This window comes from Schistocerca piceifrons, chromosome 10 (genome assembly GCF_021461385.2).
Source record: "Schistocerca piceifrons isolate TAMUIC-IGC-003096 chromosome 10, iqSchPice1.1, whole genome shotgun sequence".
NCBI lineage: Eukaryota > Metazoa > Arthropoda > Insecta > Orthoptera > Acrididae > Schistocerca > Schistocerca piceifrons.
The window spans coordinates 29391922-29413507 of NC_060147.1; the positions used below are offsets into that span (position 1 = coordinate 29391922).

Genomic DNA, 21586 nt, shown 5'->3' on the forward strand with positions numbered 1-21586 from the left:
TGTGATCTGACGGGAACCGGTGTATCTACTGCGGCAAGGTCGAATTGATAGAAATAGGTAGAAAAAAATAAGACATATCCCCATACAGGTAAACAGTTGTAATACAACATGAAGAATGAGAATGTTGAATATTAATGACGTTTGTTTCAAGATTTTTCACTTTAAAAATTTCGGAGGTAGTTATTTTTAGCACTCCATCGCAGAAACGCTATTCAGAATACAGTGGACGGATTACAATTAATAAAATATTCCGGGCTACTGTGCCTTGGTCGAAGGGATTTCACTTTAAAACCCTACGTTTCGTCCCCATCTGCGGATGACATTTTCAAGGGGGGATCGTAGCTTTGTCCTAAGTCAGTAGCTAGCCAGAGTGTGAATCGGATATTCAACAAAGCTTCATTACAGACGAATGGAAAAACTGGTAGAAGCCGACCTCGGTGAAGATCAGATTGGATTCCGTAGAAGTGTTGGAACACGTGAGGCAATACTGACCCTACGACTTATGTTAGAAAATAGATTAAGGAAAGGCAAACCTACATTTCTAGCATTTGTAGACTTAGAGAAAGCTTTTGGCAGTGTTGACTGGAATACTCTGAAGATGGCAGGGGTAAAATACAGGGAGCGAAAGGCTATTTACAATTTGTACAGAAACCAGATGGCAGTTACAAGAGTAGAGGGGCATGAAAGGGAAGCAGTGGTTGAGAAGGGAGTGAGACAGGGTTGTAGCCTATCCCCGATGTTATTCAATCTGTATATTGAGCAAGCAGTATAGGAAACAAAAGAAATGTTCGGAGTAGGAATTAAAATCCATGGAGATGAAATTGAAACTGATGTTCGCCGTCCCGCGCCCTGGTTCCCGGGATCGATTCCCGGCGGGGTCAGGGATTTTCTCTGCCTCGTGATGACTGGGTGGCTTGTGATGTCCTTAGGTTAGTTAGGTAGTTCTAAGTTCTAGGGGACTGATTACCATAGATATTAAGTCCCATAGTGCTCAGAGCCATTTGAACCATTTTTGAGGTTCGCCGATGACATTGTAATTCTGTCAGAGACAGCAAAAGACTTGGAAGAGCAGTTGAACGGAATGGATAGTGTCTTGAAAGGAGGATATAAGATGAACGTCAACAAAAGCAAAACGAGGATAATGGAATGTAGTCGGATTAAGTCAGGTGATGCTGAGGAATTAGATTAGGAAATGAGACATTTAAAGTAGTAAAGGAGTTTTGCTGTTTGGGGAGCAAAATAACTGATGATGGTCGAAGTAGAGAGGATATAAAATGTAGACTGGCAATCGCAAGAAAAGCGTTTCTGAAGAAGAGGAATTTGTTAACATTAAGTACAGATTTAAGTGTCAGGAAGTCGTTTCTGAAAGTATTTGCATGGAGTGCAGCCATGTATGGAAGTGAAACGTGGACGATAAATAGTTTACACAAGAAGAGTATAGAACCTTTTGAAATGTGGTGCTACAGAAAATGCTGAAGATTAGATGGGTAGATCACGTAACTAATGAGGAGGTATTGAATAGAATTGGGGAGAAGAGGATGTTTGTGGCACAACTTGACTGGAAGAAGGGATCGGTTGGTAGGCATGTTCTGAGGCATCAAGGGATCACCACTTTAGTATTGGAGGGATGCGTGAAGGGTAAAAATCGTAGAGGGAGAGCAAGAGCTGAATATACTAAGCAGATTCAGAAGGATGTAGGTTGCAGTAGGTACTGGGAGATGAAGAAGCTTGCACAGGATAGAGTAGCATGAAGAGCTGCATCAAACCAGTCTCTGGACTGAAGACCACAACAATAACAAGATCCCCTTTGAAAATGTCGCAAGGTGGGGACTAAAAGTCGGGTTTTAAAGTGAAATCCCTTCGTCCACTGCATAATAGCCCCGAAATATTTTATTAATTGTGGTAATTGCGGCCGAGAAAGTTTATAGTTTACATTTTACAGTGGATGGAGTACATTGTCAAGTTTTCCGCACTGTTCTTCATCTTAAAAACATAGCACCAGCTCTGCGAGATTTTTTCCTCTTCGTGTTTGCTTGTGACAAGGAGCGTGTTTCGAGTGCCCTACAAGCTTTGGCAGCCCTGCCGTCGCCGCGGTAAGGCGCAGTCAGTCCCTGGCGCGATCGGTTCGTGACGTCTCGCCTCCGCGGTGGAATTAATTTCGCCACACCTCTGCAGGAATGCCGGTCCCCTGCCTTAACAACACTGTAGCTGACGCGCGGTGGAGCCGGCGTCTTTCAGGTCGCGCGGCTGCTGAGGGCGAAGCCGAAAGCCGCGCGCTGGGGTCTCGTCGGCGCAGGTAATTAGAAGCCGGCAACAATAGCGTCAATTAATTAACGCAGACAGGCGCGCCGCCCAGAATAGCAGCCAGCGGGGGTGGGGGTAGGGGGTGACGCCGGTGGCGGTGGTTGGTGTACTGGTGGCTGCTGGAGGGTGGAGTAGGAGGCCAAGTTGAAGACCTCGGGCGGGGGCGGCCTAACGACTTGAGGTGTGCCCCCCCCCCCTTCCTGCCCCTGCCCCCATACACCTGTCTGCCGGCGGAACAATGCCGCCCTGCACAGGCGCCGCCTCATTGTGGTGACGTCACGGGGCTGCAGCTTCTGCTGACGCAACTTGGGCTGTGGCGGTGTGGTCCCCCCTTTCTCGGAAGAGCTAGACGTGATTCTTGGCAGTTTTTTTTTTTTAAGTAATAGCATAATGCACTTGTTTTTACTGCGGAAAAACTCCCTTTCGTTCCCAAGTTGCATGTTACATTGCACGGTTTTAACCTTACGATACTAAATCCTCGTAAAATCTGGTACTGGAGTAGGGTATAAAAGAGAACTTTTTATAATGAATTTGTTATATGACATAGCAAAAAAAAAAAAAAAGAAAATGGTTCAAAATGACTCTGAGCACTATGGGACTTAACTTCTGAGGTCATCAGTCCCCTAGAACGTAGAACTACTCAAACCTAACTAACCTAAGGACATCACACACATCCATGCCCGAGGCAGTATTCGAACCTGGGATCGTAGCGGTTGCGCGGTTACAGACTGTAGCGCCTAGAACCACTCGGCCACTCCGGCTGGCTATATAACATACCAGTGGAGATCCAATAACAGCAACTAACTAACTACTGCATAATACTGTATTATGACGTCCTATGACTAAGATTTGGAGCAGTTAACTTTACGATGAGTTAGTAGTATTTTAACTTCCTCCCCCCCCCCTTTCTTCCACCCCCTTTATCACCCTCCCCCACCCCCCGCCCCGCCTTTACAGTTGTAGGGCTAATACTATTTTTACATTGCGTCTGATTTATTGCTACTTTCACGTAACATTTGCGGTTAATTAGTCCTTTTAATTCTCGCAATGACATTACGTGGTGACAGCGTAACGGTCGCCGTGAAAATCCCATCTGTGATTGCGTAAGTAGGCGAGAAGTTCACTGCAAGTTGTAGAGAATCCAGAGGGCAGTTACAAATGCGAAACTGCAGTGCCTGTGCTATGAGGAAGTAAGATACAATGATCGTTCGGACAGCCATGCATGTTCCAGGGAACAGACATTGTGGTGACAGCTGCAGCTGTAAAACACATGAAACGTATTCGCTGTTGCGAATACGAGCCATCTTCATCTGTATAAAGGAGTGAAGACACTGAACATTTGTGCCGGACCAGGACTCGAACCCGGATTTCGCGCTTTACGGGAGCAGCCGCCTTAACAGCTTCGGCTATCCGTGCACTACTCATGGTCAGACGAAAACTTACACGTGTGTCCGTCTGTGTGTCATACCTGTACACGGGAGATACTTTATAAGGTGCGTGGTACATTGCACATTTTTAACCTTACATTACCAAACCTCCGTAAAATTTATTATTGCTCTAGAGTATAAAAAGGACATTCCGTACTGAATTTGTTATATAACATACTGAATGGTCTCCGTTGGATTGCTTTCATGTTAATTTCTTAAATCTGTTGTAACTCAATGCCCGCCATCCATGTGGAGCACGTATTGGTCTCACCACGGATTTCTAGTACTCAGCCACACACAACTGATATCATCAAAGTGTACAGGCCGGAAGATGGCGTTGACGCAACGTCGAAACTAGTAGACAAATAAATACGAAATATTAAGTACAGCTGAAAGAGTTTCATTTTTAATAAAAGTGATACCAGCTGATGCCCCACCATCATCCAATTTAAATATGGATGTACGATGATTATAAAGAGACTGGTTGACTGTACTCATCCTGAGGAGTCCGTCTGATAGTTGGAGGGAAGTGCGTTTATTTGTGCTGGAAGGGAAGGAGGAGGGGAGGTTAAAACTGTAGAGGGAGATCAAAGGCTTGACTGCAGTAATTATGCAGAGATCAAGAGGCTTGCACAGAGGACTAGAGTCTGGTACCGCGCGAACAGTATGGTCGCAGGTTCGAATCCTGCCTCGGGCATGGATGTGTATGAAGTCCTTAGGTTAGTTAGGTTTACGTAGATCTGACAAGGGAACCTCCCCATCGCACCCCCCTCAGATTTAGTTATAACTTGGCACAGTGGATAGGCCTTGATAAACTGAACACAGATCAATTGAGAAAACAGGAAGAAGTTGTGTGGAACTGTGGAAAAATAAGCAAAATATACAAACTGGTCATCAGTCTTGGCCACATAGGCAACATAAAGGACAAAGTGAACTCAGGAGCGCCGTGGTCCCGTGGTAGAGTGAGCAGTTGCAGAAGGAGAGGTCCTTGGTTCAAGTCTTCCCACGAGCAAAAATTTTACTTTCTTTATTTTTGCATAGTTATTATCTGTCCGTTTGTTCATTGACGTCTCTGTTCACTGTTATAAGTTTAGTGTCTGTGTTTTGCGACCGCATCGCAAAACTGTGCGATTAGTAGATGAAAGGACGTGCCTCTCCAATGGGAACCGAAAACATTTGATCGCAAGGTCATAGGTCAACCGATTCCTCCACAGGAAAACACATCTGATATATTCTATACGACACTGGTGACGGCATGTGCGTCATATGACAGGGATATGTTGTCGACCCACCTAACTTGTACACTTGGCGAATGGGTAAAAAGATTCTTCTATCTTGCCCGATTTAGGTTTTCTTGTGGATGTGATAATCACTCCCAAAAAAGTGATGAAAACATAAGAGTTTGTCACATAAACTGAAAATAAAAAATTAAGGTTTTCACTCGACGGAAGATTTGAACCAAGGACCTTTCGTTCCGCAGCTGCTCACGTTACCACGAGACCACGGCGCTGCTGCAGTCCCACCGTCCTTAATGTTGCATATCTTGCCATGAACTACTCAGTTTGTATATTTTGCTTATTTTTTCACAGTTCCACACAACTTCTTCCTGTTTTCTCAATTGATCTGTGTTCAGTTTTTCAAGGCCTATCCACTGTGCCAACTTATAACTAAATCTGAGGGGGGTGCGATGGGGAGGTTCCCTTGTAAGTTCTAGGGGACTGATGACCTCAGAAGTTAAGTCCCATACCGCTCATAGCCATCTGAAACATTTTGATCCACACCATTACAGAGCCTCCACCAGCTTGAACAGTCCCCTGCTGACATGCAGGGTCAATGGATTCATGAGATTGTCTCCATACCGCTACACGTCCATCCGGTCGATACAATTTTTAACGAGACTCGTCTGACCAAGCAACAGTTTTCCAGTCATCAACACTCCGATGTCGCTGTTGACGGGCCCAGGCGAGGCGCAAAACGTTGAGTCGTGCAGTCATCCCCCCGAAAGCCCATATCGATGATGATTAGTTGAACGGTCCACACGATCACACTTGTTGATGACCCAGCATAGAAACATGCAGCAATTTGCGCAAGGGTTGCACTTCTGTCACGCTGAACGATTGTCTTCCGTCGTCGTTGCTCCCGTTCGTGACCGTAGCAATGTCGGAGATGTTTATGTTTTAGGGGATTGCTGATATTCACGGTACACTTGTGAAACGGTCGTACGGGAAAATACCCACTGCATCGTTTCCTCGGAGACACTGTCTCCCATCGCTCGTGCGCCGACTATAACAACACGTTCAAACTCACTTAAATCTTGATAACCTGGCATTGTAGCAGCAGTAACAGATCTAAGACTGAGCCAGACACTTGTTATATTCTACAGGCGCCGCGGACGGCAGCGCCGCATTCTGCCTGATTACATATCTCTGTATTTGAATACGAATGCGTATACCAGTTTCTTTGGCGCTTCGGTGTATAAAAGTGCCACTTTTGCAATGCTGCGCCCTCTTGCACACATTTCTACGAATACACCTGGAGACACCCGCTTGTATCCACACCGTCGCAAGCTTTTATCGGCAAAATTAATTGTTATTGTGAATGTCCGCTCTGATCCGCATCGCCTCACGCGTCGTACCAGGAGACAGAGACGCCAGCGCACACACAATGGGCTCACAGAGGTAGAGAGCATGTATACAGAGAGAGTGGCCATAGGTGAAGTTGCCCGTGATTGGTTGATTAGCTTTGGCAGGAAAATGGCGCCAAACGTCTCTCGCGCTTTTTATGTTCGCCGTGCTTTTGAGTTGAACTGAAGTTCAGAGGACTTTTGGAAACGATTAAAAGGTATTTGAATTATTGAGAGACTTCTTATGCGTTGTGTATGCATATTAGTTTTAGTTGTATATCGTTTTTAGTACGTAATTAGCGTTTGCGATCTTAAATACGAGTTGAAATAATGAAGCGTTTTGTGATGAAGTCGGTAGGTTCAAATGGCTCTGAGCACTATGGGACTTAACATCTGTGGTCATCAGTCCCCTAGAACTTAGAACTACTTAAACCTAACTGACGTAAGGACAGCACACACATCCATGCCCGAGGCAGGATTCGAACCTGCGACCGTAGCGGTCACGCAGTTTCAGACTGAAGCTCCTAGAACCGCACGGCCACACCGGAAGTCGGTAGGCCTACGTGTTTGAAGTAAACACGTTAGTAATTGTACAGTATTGTTTTTGACATCTGTGATTCGTTCTGCAGACGTTCGTAAGCGAGGCCAGGTTGTGCTGCATTTGGTTGTTCCAATAGAGGCGAAGGTGGATTTCGCGTGTCAGCATTTCCACGCAATGAAGAAAGACGAAAGCAGTGGGCAATCGAAGTCAAAAGGGCTGACATGAATCAAACAGGAGCCACGTGGAATCTAACCAAGTACTCTTATCTATGCGAAGTAAGTCGTTTTTGCTTTTTACCACATATAAAACAACTTGCAATATACATAGTTAATTAGTTTTGAATGCATTACGGGAACAGCAGTGATCAATGTCTTATAAATAATTACTATTAAAAACAGTCTTGATCACGATTTATTTAACAAGGTGACCGGTTTCGACCACTACTGTGGTCATCTTCAGACGTACAAGTTGTATACAAAGCTCTAATTAGAGGGCTACATACATTAAAGAAAATACATAAAGTTATAAAGCTATAAAACGTTGAATTACCATTGAGTAGGAACCTCTTTCTGTTGGAGAATCACTACTGGAGAAACCAGTGCACGTCTTACTATATATAATGGAGGCTCCACCCACTTCTGACTGCATGATGTCATTACTAACCAATGAGTTATAAGTCGAATTACAATTTAAAATTTCTTAGTTAAAAGAACATTGTCAAGAATTAGAAATAAATACACACTAAACTTAGCTTATTAAACAGCTATTGTCAATTAAGAAGCGTTAAAAATATTTAAATATGTAGGAAAATGAACTTCGGTTTGGCAGTACATGGGTTACCCTCTCAAGGCCAGTCAGTGAACCATTTGGAAACACTGGTTGCTATGGTGAAGTTGGACGCCGTTGCAAAGATTTGCAACCGGTCACCTTGTTAAATAAATCGTGATCAAGACTGTTTTTAATAGTAATTATACATAGTTAAATTTGAAAACAGACCTGTAAATTGGCTGTGTGAAAATTATTATACACACTATTCTTATAAACAAAGGCATTTGACCGAATCAAAAGCACAAGACAATATGGCGAAATTATTCGTTAGTGTGTACTCCACTGCTCCACTACTGGCCATTCAAAAGCCCGCCCGCAGTTTGGCAGAAAAATGGCCGCCGTATCTTCCGGTTGGCCACTCTCTCCCTACACAGGCTCTCTAGGCGGAGGACGCTGACCTCGCCACCTCTCCGGCCAGGCCGCACTTCTCGGGAGGGACTTGCCTCCTGGAGCGGCCTGTGCCCGGATTCCAGCGCGCCCTCCCTCCCTCCCTGGTGTTCTGTTTGGGGAGCCGTGCTGCTACTGGGGCACCTTCCGCCGTCTTCTCCAGACTCCGGCGGGCCGTCTTAATAATCTCGGCAAATATTCCAGCGATCCGGCGCTAGGAATTCGCAGCAGGCCCTCCTGCCTCGCCCCCCCCCCCCCTCCCCCACTCCTACACCCCGCCTCCCTCCCACAGCCTCGGCAAACTCGCGGCGCCGATAGATACGCGAACGCCTCAAGCCGTGGTCTTGGGCCCTCAACTCAGCTGCTCGCCGGCGTGGGCGCCCAACTTCGACTTCGGCAGCTCAGCGCGCGGCGTCTTAGAAATCTGGCGCGACCGCAGGTTCTCCAGCTACCGACTAGCCGCAGAAAATTTCGCCGCCACCTAACGACGCTTCAGTAATACCTCTAGCCTCTGCAGGCAACTTCCCACCCTGTGTTACCATTTCAGCAGGCGGTTGTTTAGGCCAGAATACCGGGCAAAGCTGGTACAGCCGTGTGCCCAATCTTCAGTGGTAAGACTTGTTTTCTACGGTGTGCGGACGGGTAGCATTCATCTCACGCTAGGTGAGGAGAACTCTACGTCATAGTGACGTAACACTACGTCATCGTGACGTAAATAACCTAAATCGACTACATGAGCGCGTATATCGATCTTTGCGGTTGTACCGATAACGTCAAAGCTAAATGTAAATACATATGTACAAACGAAGTGACAGGAGTTATCTGTTACGCTCATCCCAGTTGAATTAATTATTAAGCTGTTAATATCGCCACGTAATGGCGTCGTTGGCTGCATCGGCCGCTGCGATTGTTGAGCTGTAAATTACTCGAATGCAGGTTAATTCAAGGAAGGCGGACATGAAATCGGAATCACCTCTTACAAATTAAAAGTGCACAATAATATTAAATCAGTATATTATATGCTTAACTCATACAAATATGCTTACATTTGCCAGCACTCGCAAGATGTCCGTCTGTACATCATCAAGACAAGTGAAGAAGTGAAGTCGACTAAAAAAATTGACAAAAGAGCGTATCTTGTCGTCTCTTTCGATCATTTTGTCATAAATTATTTCTTTGCATTGCATTTCCTTGCATTTCTCGACAGAGAAATTATTGTTTTACGGCTACATGATAAAAATATATCATTCAATTTTTAAATGTCTCTTCTTTACAAATACTGTTTTTTAAGTCTTTTCGTAATATAGCACTGGGAACGCTATACCTGGCATTGTAGCAGCAGTAACCGATCTAACAAGTGCGCCAGCCACTTGTTGTCTTAGGCGTTATCGACCGCAGCGCCGTATTCTCCCCGGTTACGTATCTGTGTATCTGAATACCGATGCCTACACCAGTTTCTTTGGCGCTTCAGTGTAGTTTGTCACTGGACCTCAGGTTTCCGCTGTGGCGGCGGCGGCAGCAGCGGCAGCGGCGGCGGCGCTCGCGTGTACGCACATGCAGGGCAGCGTTTGCTGAGCAGTCACACCCACAGGCAGCGACGCGAGCCAGATGCGTCCTGCGTCCGGCGTCGAACACGCGGCGCTCTGCGCGCAGCCACGCGTGGCGTCGCTCGCCCGGCAGCTGGGGTGGCGCCGCGACGCCGGACGAGTGCCGCGCGGGGGCGGCGGAGCGTCCACAGGAAGCCCGGGGCCACGTGCGCCGCCGCTTCCGGCCGCGAGCCTCTGCGCTGCGGCCGTCGCCATGGTTACCGCCGTCGTGCCAGCCACTCTCCGTATCCCTCACCGCAATTATACCGGGCCAGCTGGAGCGTCCCTGTACTTCGTGCATCGGGGCAGCCGTGGCGTCCGTCAGTTACCACTCGCGTCCCAACCAGAACACGTTTCTACGTCTCAGAGATGAGCGGCGGGAGAGAAATAAAACTACCGCTCAGCGGACTGCTCATTATATTGGCCATTAAAATTGCTGCACCACGAAGATGACGTGCTACAGACGCGAAATTTAACCGATGCTGTGATACGCAGATGATTCTTTTCAGAGCATTCACACAAGGTTGGCGCCGGTGGCGACACCTCCAACCTGCTGATATGAGGAAAGTTTCCAACCGATTTCTCAAACACAAACAGCAGTTTACCAGCGTTTCCTGGTGAAACGTTCTTGTGATGCCTCGTGTAAATAGCAGAAATGCGTACCACCACGTTTGCGACTTTGATCAAGGTCGGATTGTAGCCTATCGCGATTGCGGTTTATCGTGTCGCGACATAGCTGCTCACGTTGGTCGAGATCCAATGACTGTTAATGGAATCGGTGGGTTCAGGAGGGTAATACGGAAAGCCGTGCTGGATCCCAACTGCCTCGTATCACTAGCAGTCGAGATGACGGGCATCTTATCCGCATGGCTGTAACGGATTGTCTCGATCCCTGAGCCAACAGATGGTTAAACTGGTTCTAATGGCTCTGAGCACTATGGGACTCAACTTCTGAAGTCGTGAATCCCCTAGAACTAAGATCTAGTTAAACCTAACTAACCTAAGGACATCATACACTTCCATGCCCGAGGCAGGATTCGAACCTGCGACCGTAGCGGTCTCGCGGTTCCAGACTGCAGCGCCTAGAACCGCCGGGCCACTTCGGCCGGCGGCAACAGATGGGGACGTTTGCAAGACAACAATCTGCACGAACAGTTCGACGTCGTTCGCAGCAGCACGGACTATCAGCTGGGAGACTGCGCTTGCCCTTGACGTTGCATCACAGACAGGAGTGCCTCCAATGGCGTACGCGACGACGAACCTGGGTGCACGAATGGCAAAACGTCATTTTTTCGGATGAATCCAGGTTCAGTTTACAGCATCATGATGGTCGCATCGGTGTTTGGCGACATCGCGGTGAACGCACATTGGAATCGTGTATTCGTCATCTCCATACTGGCGTATCACCCGGCGTGATAGTATGGGGTGCCATTGGTTACACATCTCGGTCACCTCTTGTTCGCACTGACGGCACTTTGAACAGTGGACGTTACATTTCAAATGGTTACGACCCGTGGCTCTACCCTTGATTCGATCCCTGCGAAACCCTACATTTCAGCAGAATAATGCACGACCGCATGTTGCAGGTCGTGTACAGGCCTTTCTGGATACAGAAAGTGTTCGACTGCTGCCCTGGCCAGCACATTCTCCAGATCTCTCACCAACTGAAAACGTCTGGTCAATTGTGGTGGAGCAACTGGCTCGTCACAATACGCGAGTCACTACTCTGGATGACCTGCGGTATCGTGTTGAAGCTGCATGGGCAGCTGTACCTGTACACGCTATGCAAGCTGTGTTTGACTCAATGCCCAGGCGTATCAAGGCTGTTATTACGGCCAGAGGTGGTTGTTCTGGGTACTGATTTCTCGGGATCTATGCACCCAAATTGCGCGAAAATGTAATCACATGTCAGTTCTGGTATGATATATTTGCCCAATGAATATCCGTTTATCATCTGCATTTCTTCTTGGTGTAGCAATTATAATGGCCAGTTGTGTATTATTGGTCCGAGTATGGTACCCTGAGGAACAGCTTTTTCATTGTATTTTGGTTCGGTTAAGTGTTTCGTTAAAAGAACCCAGCAGGTCCATACGCTTTATAACAAACAGTCACACAATTTGTGCCGGTGAACAGTTGGGTTCGCTGCTACCTCGGCGATGATCAGCAGCCCTGCGCGCTGTATCCACACGGCAGGCGGCCCGGGTCGGCGCTTGTCAGCGTACGCGACGCGGAACAAACACGACGCGAATTTTACAGATGGCCTACCGCGACCAGACACGCGGTGCCCCGAAAAAGAAGAAGCCGGGGGAAAAAAAAAACCACGTGGCCGGCGGACCGGCTGGCGCAAAATGTTCCACGGGCCACCGGAATCGAAAAAAGCAAAAACAGAAAGAGACGAGAACAACACGAGGCGGTATTATAATTAACATCCGCACCAAGTATTTGCATCATCAACTCGACAGCCAAGCGACTGTGATTTCTGCCTGTTTTCTGTCGTGTCGCTCCTCTTTTTTTCCTGCCCCCCCTCCCCCTCCCCCACCCCCGTACCTCTACCCCCCATCTTCCTCTCTGGTTACGAAGCCTGTTACATATCAGGATCGACGTCACGGACAGGAATTAAAAAAAAAAGAGGAAAAAACATTGCGAAGCGAATCTGCGAACGCGCAAAAAACGGCTGTAACGAGACGATAACATCAAATGCGATATCGGCGTGCGTGCGCCGCGTTACAATTTACATGACGGACAGACAGACAGTCGGACCCGAGCACGCTGAGTGATTACGGCGTACGTGGTGTGCGCCTGATGTGAAGGAGAGCATCATTATACAATAACATCGACACATGTGCCGAGCCGTCGGGCGAACGCGAGCAAAACACGGGCGGCCTCGCTCGCTCGCATTTGTATGCGAGGGAGGGCACCGGCGACGGCCAAACGCGGGAACATAAAAAAAAAAGCCTGCCAAGAATAACACGCGATTTTTCGGCGGAAATTTATACATATTCTGGTCCCGGCAGCGCACGTGTATCGAGCTGAAAGTGAGCTCTGATTTGGAAAAGGCTGGGAACGCGATATGGCCCCGAAAGTCGAGCGTAAATGCGTGCGAAAGGCTTGATACCTGACCGGAACATTTACGTAATTTCCACTGATTTCCATATCCCGTTCATCACATTACAGGGGGCTGGACGGAATAACACGAAACCTCTGATAGTATATCGTGGCCTGAAAGGCAGTCTGTTTCGTTGCAGCCGGCCGGAGTGGCCGAGCGGTTCAAGGCGCTACAGTCTGGAGCCGCGCGACCACCACAGTCGCAAGTTCGAATCCTGCCTCGGGTATGGATGTGTGTGATGTCCTTAGGTTAGTTACGTTCAAGTAGTTCTAAGTTCTAGGGGACTGATGACCTCCGCTGTAAAGTCCCATAGTGCTCAGAGCTATTTGAACCATTTGTTTCGTTCCAAAGATCGGTTCATCCAAGACCTAAATAACGGAAGATGTTCTCGCAAAGAAACTGTCTGATATTCCTGGCTGTGGACGCCAGTGTTTTATCTTGCTAGAATCTCGCTTTGACACAGCTTGATACAGATTGAAACGTCCCCTTAGAAAACTCAGTGTATTGCTGTGCTCATAAACCCCTTACGTTATTTGATTTTCAAACAGCTGAGCAGAATTGAACGTACTCAGACATTTCTCTCTTTACCTATTCTGATCAATACTAAACTGACACACATTATTTTTAGCGCAACGCAATCTGACTTTCAGTAATCCCTACAAATAATGACCGTGACTAACATTAACCTATACCTTTCACAAATCACTTACCTCACTAAAATCTTCGTTACTCGAACTACTGCAATACAGCGAGCGCCACTACTGCCAGGTAAATAAAAGATTCTAGCTACTGAAGGCACTAACTACTGATAGGCATAGTTAGCAAATGAAAGATTTTGATAGAGAACAAACAATGTATTTACCTTAATAATGTTCAAAAGTTATTATATATATATACTCAGTTCATGACATCCAGTCTTACAAATTTACTGTATCTGATGGACACACGTCCAGATCATCCGCTCTGATAATTCCGCCATCTCTCTCCCCACATCCACCACTGCTGGCGGCTCACCTCCAACTGCGCAACGCTACGCGCTGTTAACAGCCAACTGCCCAACACTAGAATAGCAAACAACAATGCATACCAGCCACAGACTGCACACAGCACAGTCAGTGATTTTCATATAGAGCACTACGTGGCGTTACCAATAAAAAAACCTTAACAGCCTACTTACAAGATGAACAAAAGTGGTACAAAAGTGGAGTGAGGTAGAAGCGACAAATCGTACAATATGTACCAGTCCCGTGGGAGAGACCGCGAATTGTATTGAACTTGCTTCCGATTGGTCGGCATATTCGGGTGTGAGGCGCCGAAACGCCTAGCTTCTCTTCTTAATTATTTATATACTTGCCACTGTGTTTAACCCAGTTTTCAGTATGACAATATCTCATGATTACCCTATCAGTCTGCCGTTTTTGTTTATTAAATTTCACTAGTTTTCAGAAAAATAAGAGTAACGATATTACAACCGAAGTGCTTCGGACACCTTCGGGTCGATTTGGCGCGCCTAGGAGACGAATTTCTTCAGTTGAGATAGTCAGACAGTTTCGGGCGTTCTTCTGAGCTGGATGTGTATCTCTGTATCGGACGGACTTGTCGGAAAATTTACCGTAGTATTAAGAAAGCTATATCGAGTGTTGTAGAAGACAGTGTAAAAAGTGATTATTTAAAATGTAAACAAACAGGATACATTTATTAGAGGTGTCGCCTACCATCATTGTCAGTAGTACAGTTCTTGCCCTCTGTGGATACAGAGACTAACCTGGGCAAGTGTCATCACATAAAAGGCACAATCACATGTTCAAGTTCGAAGAGAGACCATAGCAGCCTCCGCCGGAGAAGATCCCACGACCGACGCGCTGTCTTACGCGCTGGGGGGACAGCTTCAGAAGACGACAGGTTGGTGGAAAGAACGGTTAGGGGCTCTTATTCAGTCTCTACAGATCTCTCCAGCTTCCAGATCTGACTTCCAACACGACAACGTGTAAGTTATAACTGATAACATTGTTTGAGAGCTGTTGGGAGAAATTAAAAGCTAAAAAGATTGCGGTTTAATGTTTGTATTTCGCGTGGACTATACCAATCTCCTGAGAATCCTAGCATGGCGTGTGCACCGACACGAAAAGTTCTCTTCCAAGACGACAATGCTCGTCCCTTTATGGGTCGGAATACCACGGCTCCCATCACTGAATTGGAGTTCGATGCACTGTCGCACCCACCGCCTTCTCCTCACATCAATGACGTCCCCATAGGACAAAAATAATCAAGAGTTGTGACTGCTTTATATGCAGTAAATGTATCTGTTGTGCACTTTCAGCAAAACACTTGTCAGGACCAACACACATTTAAAGAGCTGTTCATCAAGTTAGTGTATTGGGACCAGTGCTATTACCGATAGATTTCTAGGGTGTTTCCGTAGGGTAAAATAATCACGACTTGTGACTGCCTTCTATCCAATAAGCGTACTTGCTGCACACCCTATCAAAACACGTTCCATGAACATAATACATTTATATAGCTATTCTACAGGCTACCATATAAGGACCAATCTATTCCTGATCGACGTCAGTGATTTTCCCCGTAGCTTGTTTCCAGCCCCCGGTGTAGCCGAGCGGTTCTAGGCGCTTCAGTCTGGAACCGCGCGACCGCTACGGTCTCAGGTTCGAATCCTGCCTCGGGCATGGATGTGTGTGATGTCCTTAGGTTAGTTAAGTGTAAGTAGTTCTAAGTTCTAGGGGACTCATGACCTCAGAAGTTAAGTCCCATAGTGCTCAGAGCCATCTGAACTATTTTTGTTTCGGTCTAAAAAAAAAATCAGGAATTTATCTGTTTGTTGTCGAGGAAATGTACGTAATGCGTATATTTAGCGGAACACTTATTAGAACCACAATGCATTGATATAGCAGTTCCGTTGGGTGGCGTATTAGGACCAATACTGTTCTAGATAGACATCTATGACGTTCTCAGCAGCTTAGTCATGCGGAAAATCAAGAGTTGTGTCTGTTTACTATGCAGCGAATATACATTCTGTGTAGTATCTTCTTTGAACAAATGAAAAATAGGTGATTTTCGTGTTTTTTTTCAGGTAAAATGAAAATTAGTGCTGAATACGATGATACAGTTTTATCCCTGGCACTTTCGTCTTTAAAAAGCAATTTTTGTGTTTACATCGGACGCTCCCTGTAACCGCTGCAATCCGATCACCGGTGATCGTCGGTAATTCCCAAGGCCCTGCTAGTGGACCTGTAACAAAACAATTTTACATAATGACTAAAATTCTTCTGGGTATTATGCCGCGTCATTGTTAAAAACTAACAACACGACTGAGGAAGGCCGTTGCAATTCGGCCGAAACGTCGGTTTTAGTTTATTATTGTTGTTAGTTTTTAGTAATGACGCGGCGTAATACCCAGAAGAATTTTAATCACTATGACAGCGGCCATGGAAGCCTCGTTATTATATCAATTTTGCAGAAGTTATTTTCAGTATATTTTCTATCGGCATACTTAGGATAATTCAGTAATACTAAGTTTTAACAAAGTTATGATGTGCTGAACAAAATGTCAATTTCTTCGCCCAAAAAACTGAGACAAAAGCGTCCACTGAAAATATATTTTTGAAGATACCGCAAAACGGCTGTGTATGCTGATGAATCCAGTTTAGAATGCCGGCCTGAAATTCCGTTCAAAATCAGATGTACCGTTCTAAATGTATGTTTGCGGACAATCTTAAAAGAACTGTTTTTAGACAAGCATGTTTGAAGTTTTGGGTTCCATTTTTTGCAGTTAAGTTAAACTAGTCTGCGATCCCTGGACAAAACACCGATCCTTTCAGATCCAGATGGTCCATCTTCTTCATGGCCATTGTGGTCAAGACGATCTGTGTCATCCGCTGCTCTGCTCTCTCGATACGATTTTGCTCTGCCTTTTTCTTTCCTTCTTTTTTTCTTTTTGCAGAAGTTGTAAAACGATGATCTGATCTCAAGATCGAGCACTTCCATAATTTTCGTAATGCTTGCTAGGGCGTCGTCGAAAGCACATGATTCCACATGGCCGCGATGTCGAGATTTTTTTCCCGAGTTGTAAATTTTTTCAAAGAAGCTTTTTCACACATCGCCTTGCAACTCGACAACGCACTTTCTGGTGAATTAGGGGTAAACATTACAATAAAACAGACGTCCCAGGGAACATTTTAATCCGAAAAGATCGAGTTTTGAAATTTTGAAAGAAGACTAGCCCCTTAACGAAATATTGATCAGAAGCAAATAGGGCAGTTCCTGAGAAGGATAACATATTAGGTCTGCTACTACACCTGATAGATACGAATTACTTTCGCAGGTGTTTTTTTAGTCATGGGGAAAAAACTCTTGAGTTGCTGTGCAGCAAATGTACCTGCTGAGAACTTTTACGAAATGGTTCAAATGGCTCTGAGCACTATTTGACTTAACATCTGCGGTCATCAGTCCCCTAGAACTTAGAACTAATTAAACCTAACCAACCTAAGGACATCACACACATCCATGCCCGAGGCAGGATTCGAACCTGCGACCATAGCGGTCGCGCGGTTCCAGACTGAAGCGGCTAGAACCGCTCGGCCACACCGGCCGGAACGAAACAGTTAACAGAACCAGAATACTGTAACAGATCAGTTCCTCAGAAATGCTTGTTAGGATCGATAGTGATCTGATTGCCATCCATGACTTCCACAATAGTTTTCGTCATAGAGGGAAAAAAAGTCAGGAGTTATAACTGCTTGCTATGTTGCAAATATACTGCTAGAATCCAGTCAGACAGTGAACTATTGTCGGTTGAAGCCACTGTTTACGGGTGAGTTCGACTCTGGGTGCCCGTTACGCCCATTGATGCTCATTCGCTTTACTGAGCCTCTACTGCTATTGTGTGAAACGCACATTGTTTCCAGCTTTTCCCAGCTCTGGTGGATGAGATTGACTATGAGATCTTAATAAATCGGATAGCAAGTGTCGTTTAAACTGCAGCCTCTATCCCGACTTATTCTGTTACCCGGCACCTTAAGTTCTATAGATTCCTTCATTTCGCTGTCGCAGAAATTTAATGTTAGCACCATGCTCCTGTACTCGTCATATTTTACTTCATTATATCTGAGGCAGTGTCCTCAAAAGCTGATTTGATGGTTGTCTTGAACATTAGATGAAAAAGAACTTTCTACTCTCGGTGATGGGAGCGAAATGCAGATGATGCTCTTTCGACATGGGTCAACCAAACTTTCCGGTTGTTGGGCCAGCATGAGCTAGCAGCTGCCGAGAATTTCTTCGGGTTGTATGGCCGTGGTCCATGGAACTCGTCTATCCCTGAAGTTTCGCGCAAACCTACGTTGGACGTCTTCGGAGGTGCTCCTGGTTGTGCTGAGTCTTGCCAACTGACGAGTAGGACGTCGAAAAGGGGCCTAAATACCGTGAAAAGTGGGCGTGGTCTGAAGTTTACGTGACAGCAGAGTTAAACCTTATCGAGGATAAAATATAACTATCGATCATAGTACGTCAAAGAGAAGTGTGAATACACGGTTGAAGGAACATAAAAGTCTTTGCCGACTAGGTAAAACAGACAAGTCAGCCGTGGCGGAACATGCTCTTCAGTCGGGTGATCACGTAGAGAAATTTTCGGAATCTGAAGTTTTATGTACTATGACGAACTATTATCCACGGCTATAGAGAGAAGCCGTCGAAATATATAAACGTGGGGATAATTTTAACAGAAAAGAAAAAGCTATGAAACTCAGCGATATATGGACAGTGGCGCTACAGAATCGATGAGAAATTTTTATCTTTGACGCACTATGATCGATAGTTATATTTTATCCTTGACAAGGTTTATGTATGCTGCCACGAGAAATTCAGACCATGCCCACTTTCCACGGTATTTAGGCCGTTCTTCGACGTCCGAATCGTCAGCCGGCAAGACTCAGCGCAACCAGGACCACCTCCGAAGACGTCCAACGTAGCTTTGGACGAAACCTCAGGGATAGAAGAGTTCCATGGACCACGGCCATACAACCCAGAATAATTCTCGGCAGCTGAAACATCCGGTCGTGAAAGCGTTCACCGTACAATCAGCATGGAATTGATAAGCGATACATGCGCTTCCTATCTCTGTCGTAGTCTCAACCCCTTTTTTTCAGGGCGTGGTTGATTGTGACTACACTACGAGGTGCGGCTAGAAAAAAACCGGACATGCTGGAAAAAAACATTTATTGACAATTATTTACAATTTCATGTTATCTCCTTCAATGTACTCCCCTCCTCGGTCTCTACACCGCTCCATACGAATTTTCCACTGTTCATAGCAATGCTGCAGATCATTTTCGGTAAGTCCATACATTACTTCCGTCGCTTTTTCTTTTACTGCTTCAACAGTCTCAAATCTAGTTCCTTTCAAAGCTGACTTGACTGTGGGGAAAAGAAAAAAGTCACAGGGGGCCAAATCAGGTGAGTAGGGTGGATGATCTAAGGTGGGAATGTTGTGTTTTGCCAAAAACGTCTTCACTGACAACGCACTGTGAGCTGTGGCATTGTCTTGGTGAAGGATCCATGACTTTTTTCTCCACAAATCGTTCCGTTTTCTCCGTACTCGCTCACGTAGGGTAGCCAGGACGCTAATGTAGTAATGCTGATTCACTGTTTGTCCCTCTGGTACCCGATCAATGTGCACAATCCCTTTGATGTCAAAAAAAACAATCATCATTGCCTTGAATTTCGATTTTGACATTCGTGCTTTTTTTTTGTCGTGGAGAACCAGGAGTTTTCCAATGCATCGATTGGCGTTTAGTTTCGGGATCGTAAGTAAAAAACCACGATTCATCGCAAGTAATAACATTTTGTAAGAAGGTGGGATCACTTTCAATGTTTTCCAGGATGTCAGAACAAATCATTCTTCGGCGTTCCTTCTGTTCAATTGTGAGACACTTTGGAACCATTTTTGAACACACTTTGTTCATGTTGAAACTTTCATGAAGAATCTGCCTAACACTTTCCTTGTCAACTCCTGTTAACTCAGACACTGCTCTGATTGTTAAACCCGCGATCTTGTCGAACAAGTTTACCGAATTTTTTAATGTTTGCATCAGTTTTTGCTGACAATGGTCTGCCAGTGCGAGTGTCATCACTGGTGTCTTCGCGGCCATCTTTAAATCGTTTAAACCACACAAACACTTGTGTTCGCGATAAACAATCATCGCCGTACACTTGTTGTAACATTACAAACGTTTCACTTGCAGATTTTCCTAGTTTGAAACAAAATTTGATGTTAACACGCTGTTCTTTCTGTACACTCAACATTTTCCGACGCACAGACAAAACGTCAACTACTTAAAACAGACGCCACGGGCAGACTGAGTGCAGGAGGCAGATGAAACTCGAGCAGTAGGCGGAGCGAGAGTCACGTGACAGGCCACGCGACTTTCAGCCTTATTGCATTCGTTTTATTGTTTCACCAGTACTAGTCCGGTTTTTTTCTAGCCACACCTCGTACTAGCAGAGACGTCTGTTGGAGCAGCGAGGGGTTTGACTGTGACCCACCGATTACCCGCAGTGAGAGTGTCCGCACGTACGAACACTGTGGGAGTCACAACTGTGCGCGGCCGGCAGGCAGGCGGGAGATGGTAACGGTTTGCGCGGTCTTGTTGCGTTGAAGACAGACGTCTCGTTCAACGACTCACCGCGCTTTTGTTCACTGCCTGGTGTCCGTAGACATACCGCAGGCACCCATGAAAAGGAAAAGTGAGCTTCCAACATGCTGGTACAGTTGTTTGAGAGCTGTTAGGGGAAATTGAAAACAAAAAGATAGTTTAATGTTTCGATTTCTCGTGGACTATACCGAGCCGGCCAAAGTGGCTGAGCGGTTCTAGGCGCCACAGTCTGGAACCGCGCGACCGCTACGATCGCAGGTTCGAATCCTGCCTCGGGCATGGATGTATGTGACGTCCTTAGGTTAGTCAGATATAAGTAGTCCTAAGTTCTAGGGGACTGATGACCTCAGCAGTTAAGTCCCATAGTGCTCAGAGCCATACTTGAACAGTTGCGGTCATCATCTGATGGTATTTTTTATTTATTTATTTATGGCCAAATTACAGTCCTGTTACCTGATGTTTAAAACGGGTCGTACATCTTACAATTTTCGTTTTTCATCTTTTTACAGTTTTCTTTCCTTTTGTTTTATCTACAACATTTACAAACAATGATACTTTTCAAAATAACAATAATTTAAGGTTGAAATATAAATAAAATTTTGTTGTTTTTTAAGAACAATATAAAAAGAAGATAGGATAGATGAGAGATTTGTTAGTACCATCACCGAGTGTGACTGACGGTGAATACCTCGGAATGGTTTCTTCGAGCCGTTGATCGCCAGTCACGTACACACACACGAATGGTTATTAGTGGAGAAATAATGTTGCTTATCCTATTTGTTACTAATCATATGTATTAACTACTCTAGGTGCCCATCCATGTACAGCATTTGGTGTTTTCTTGCCTAGATTGCCAGCAATATGCTTATTTGCTGTCACATCTCAGCTTCCTCCTCCTGTTCCTCCTCATTGTCACTATTTTCGCTGTCACTGTGCGTATCGCTGTCCATTCTCTGGAGATTTCTGTTACGCTGCACATAGGCATGTCTGTTAAGTTGTATCCGCATGTACTCTTCATGTGTTGTGTTTGAAATACTGTTTGTCAGTGCGTTTAATTGTGCCCATTGTTCTTCGTCTCTTATTGCTGTGTATATATCTATGTCTGTATCTGTGTAATCTA

At 45.6% G+C, this 21586-nt stretch overlaps 1 protein-coding gene across 1 annotated transcript in view; it reads left to right on the forward strand.

Moving 5' to 3' along the window:
- Positions 1–9910: 9910 nt before the first annotated feature.
- Positions 9911–21586, forward strand: part of LOC124718654 (nematocyst expressed protein 3-like) — a 62212-nt gene continuing 50536 nt past the window's right edge. Inside the window, exon 1 of the mRNA XM_047244282.1 lies at positions 9911–10016. Within this exon, the coding sequence (XP_047100238.1) occupies positions 9911–10016 (106 nt within the window). The remainder of the gene's footprint in view (positions 10017–21586) is intronic.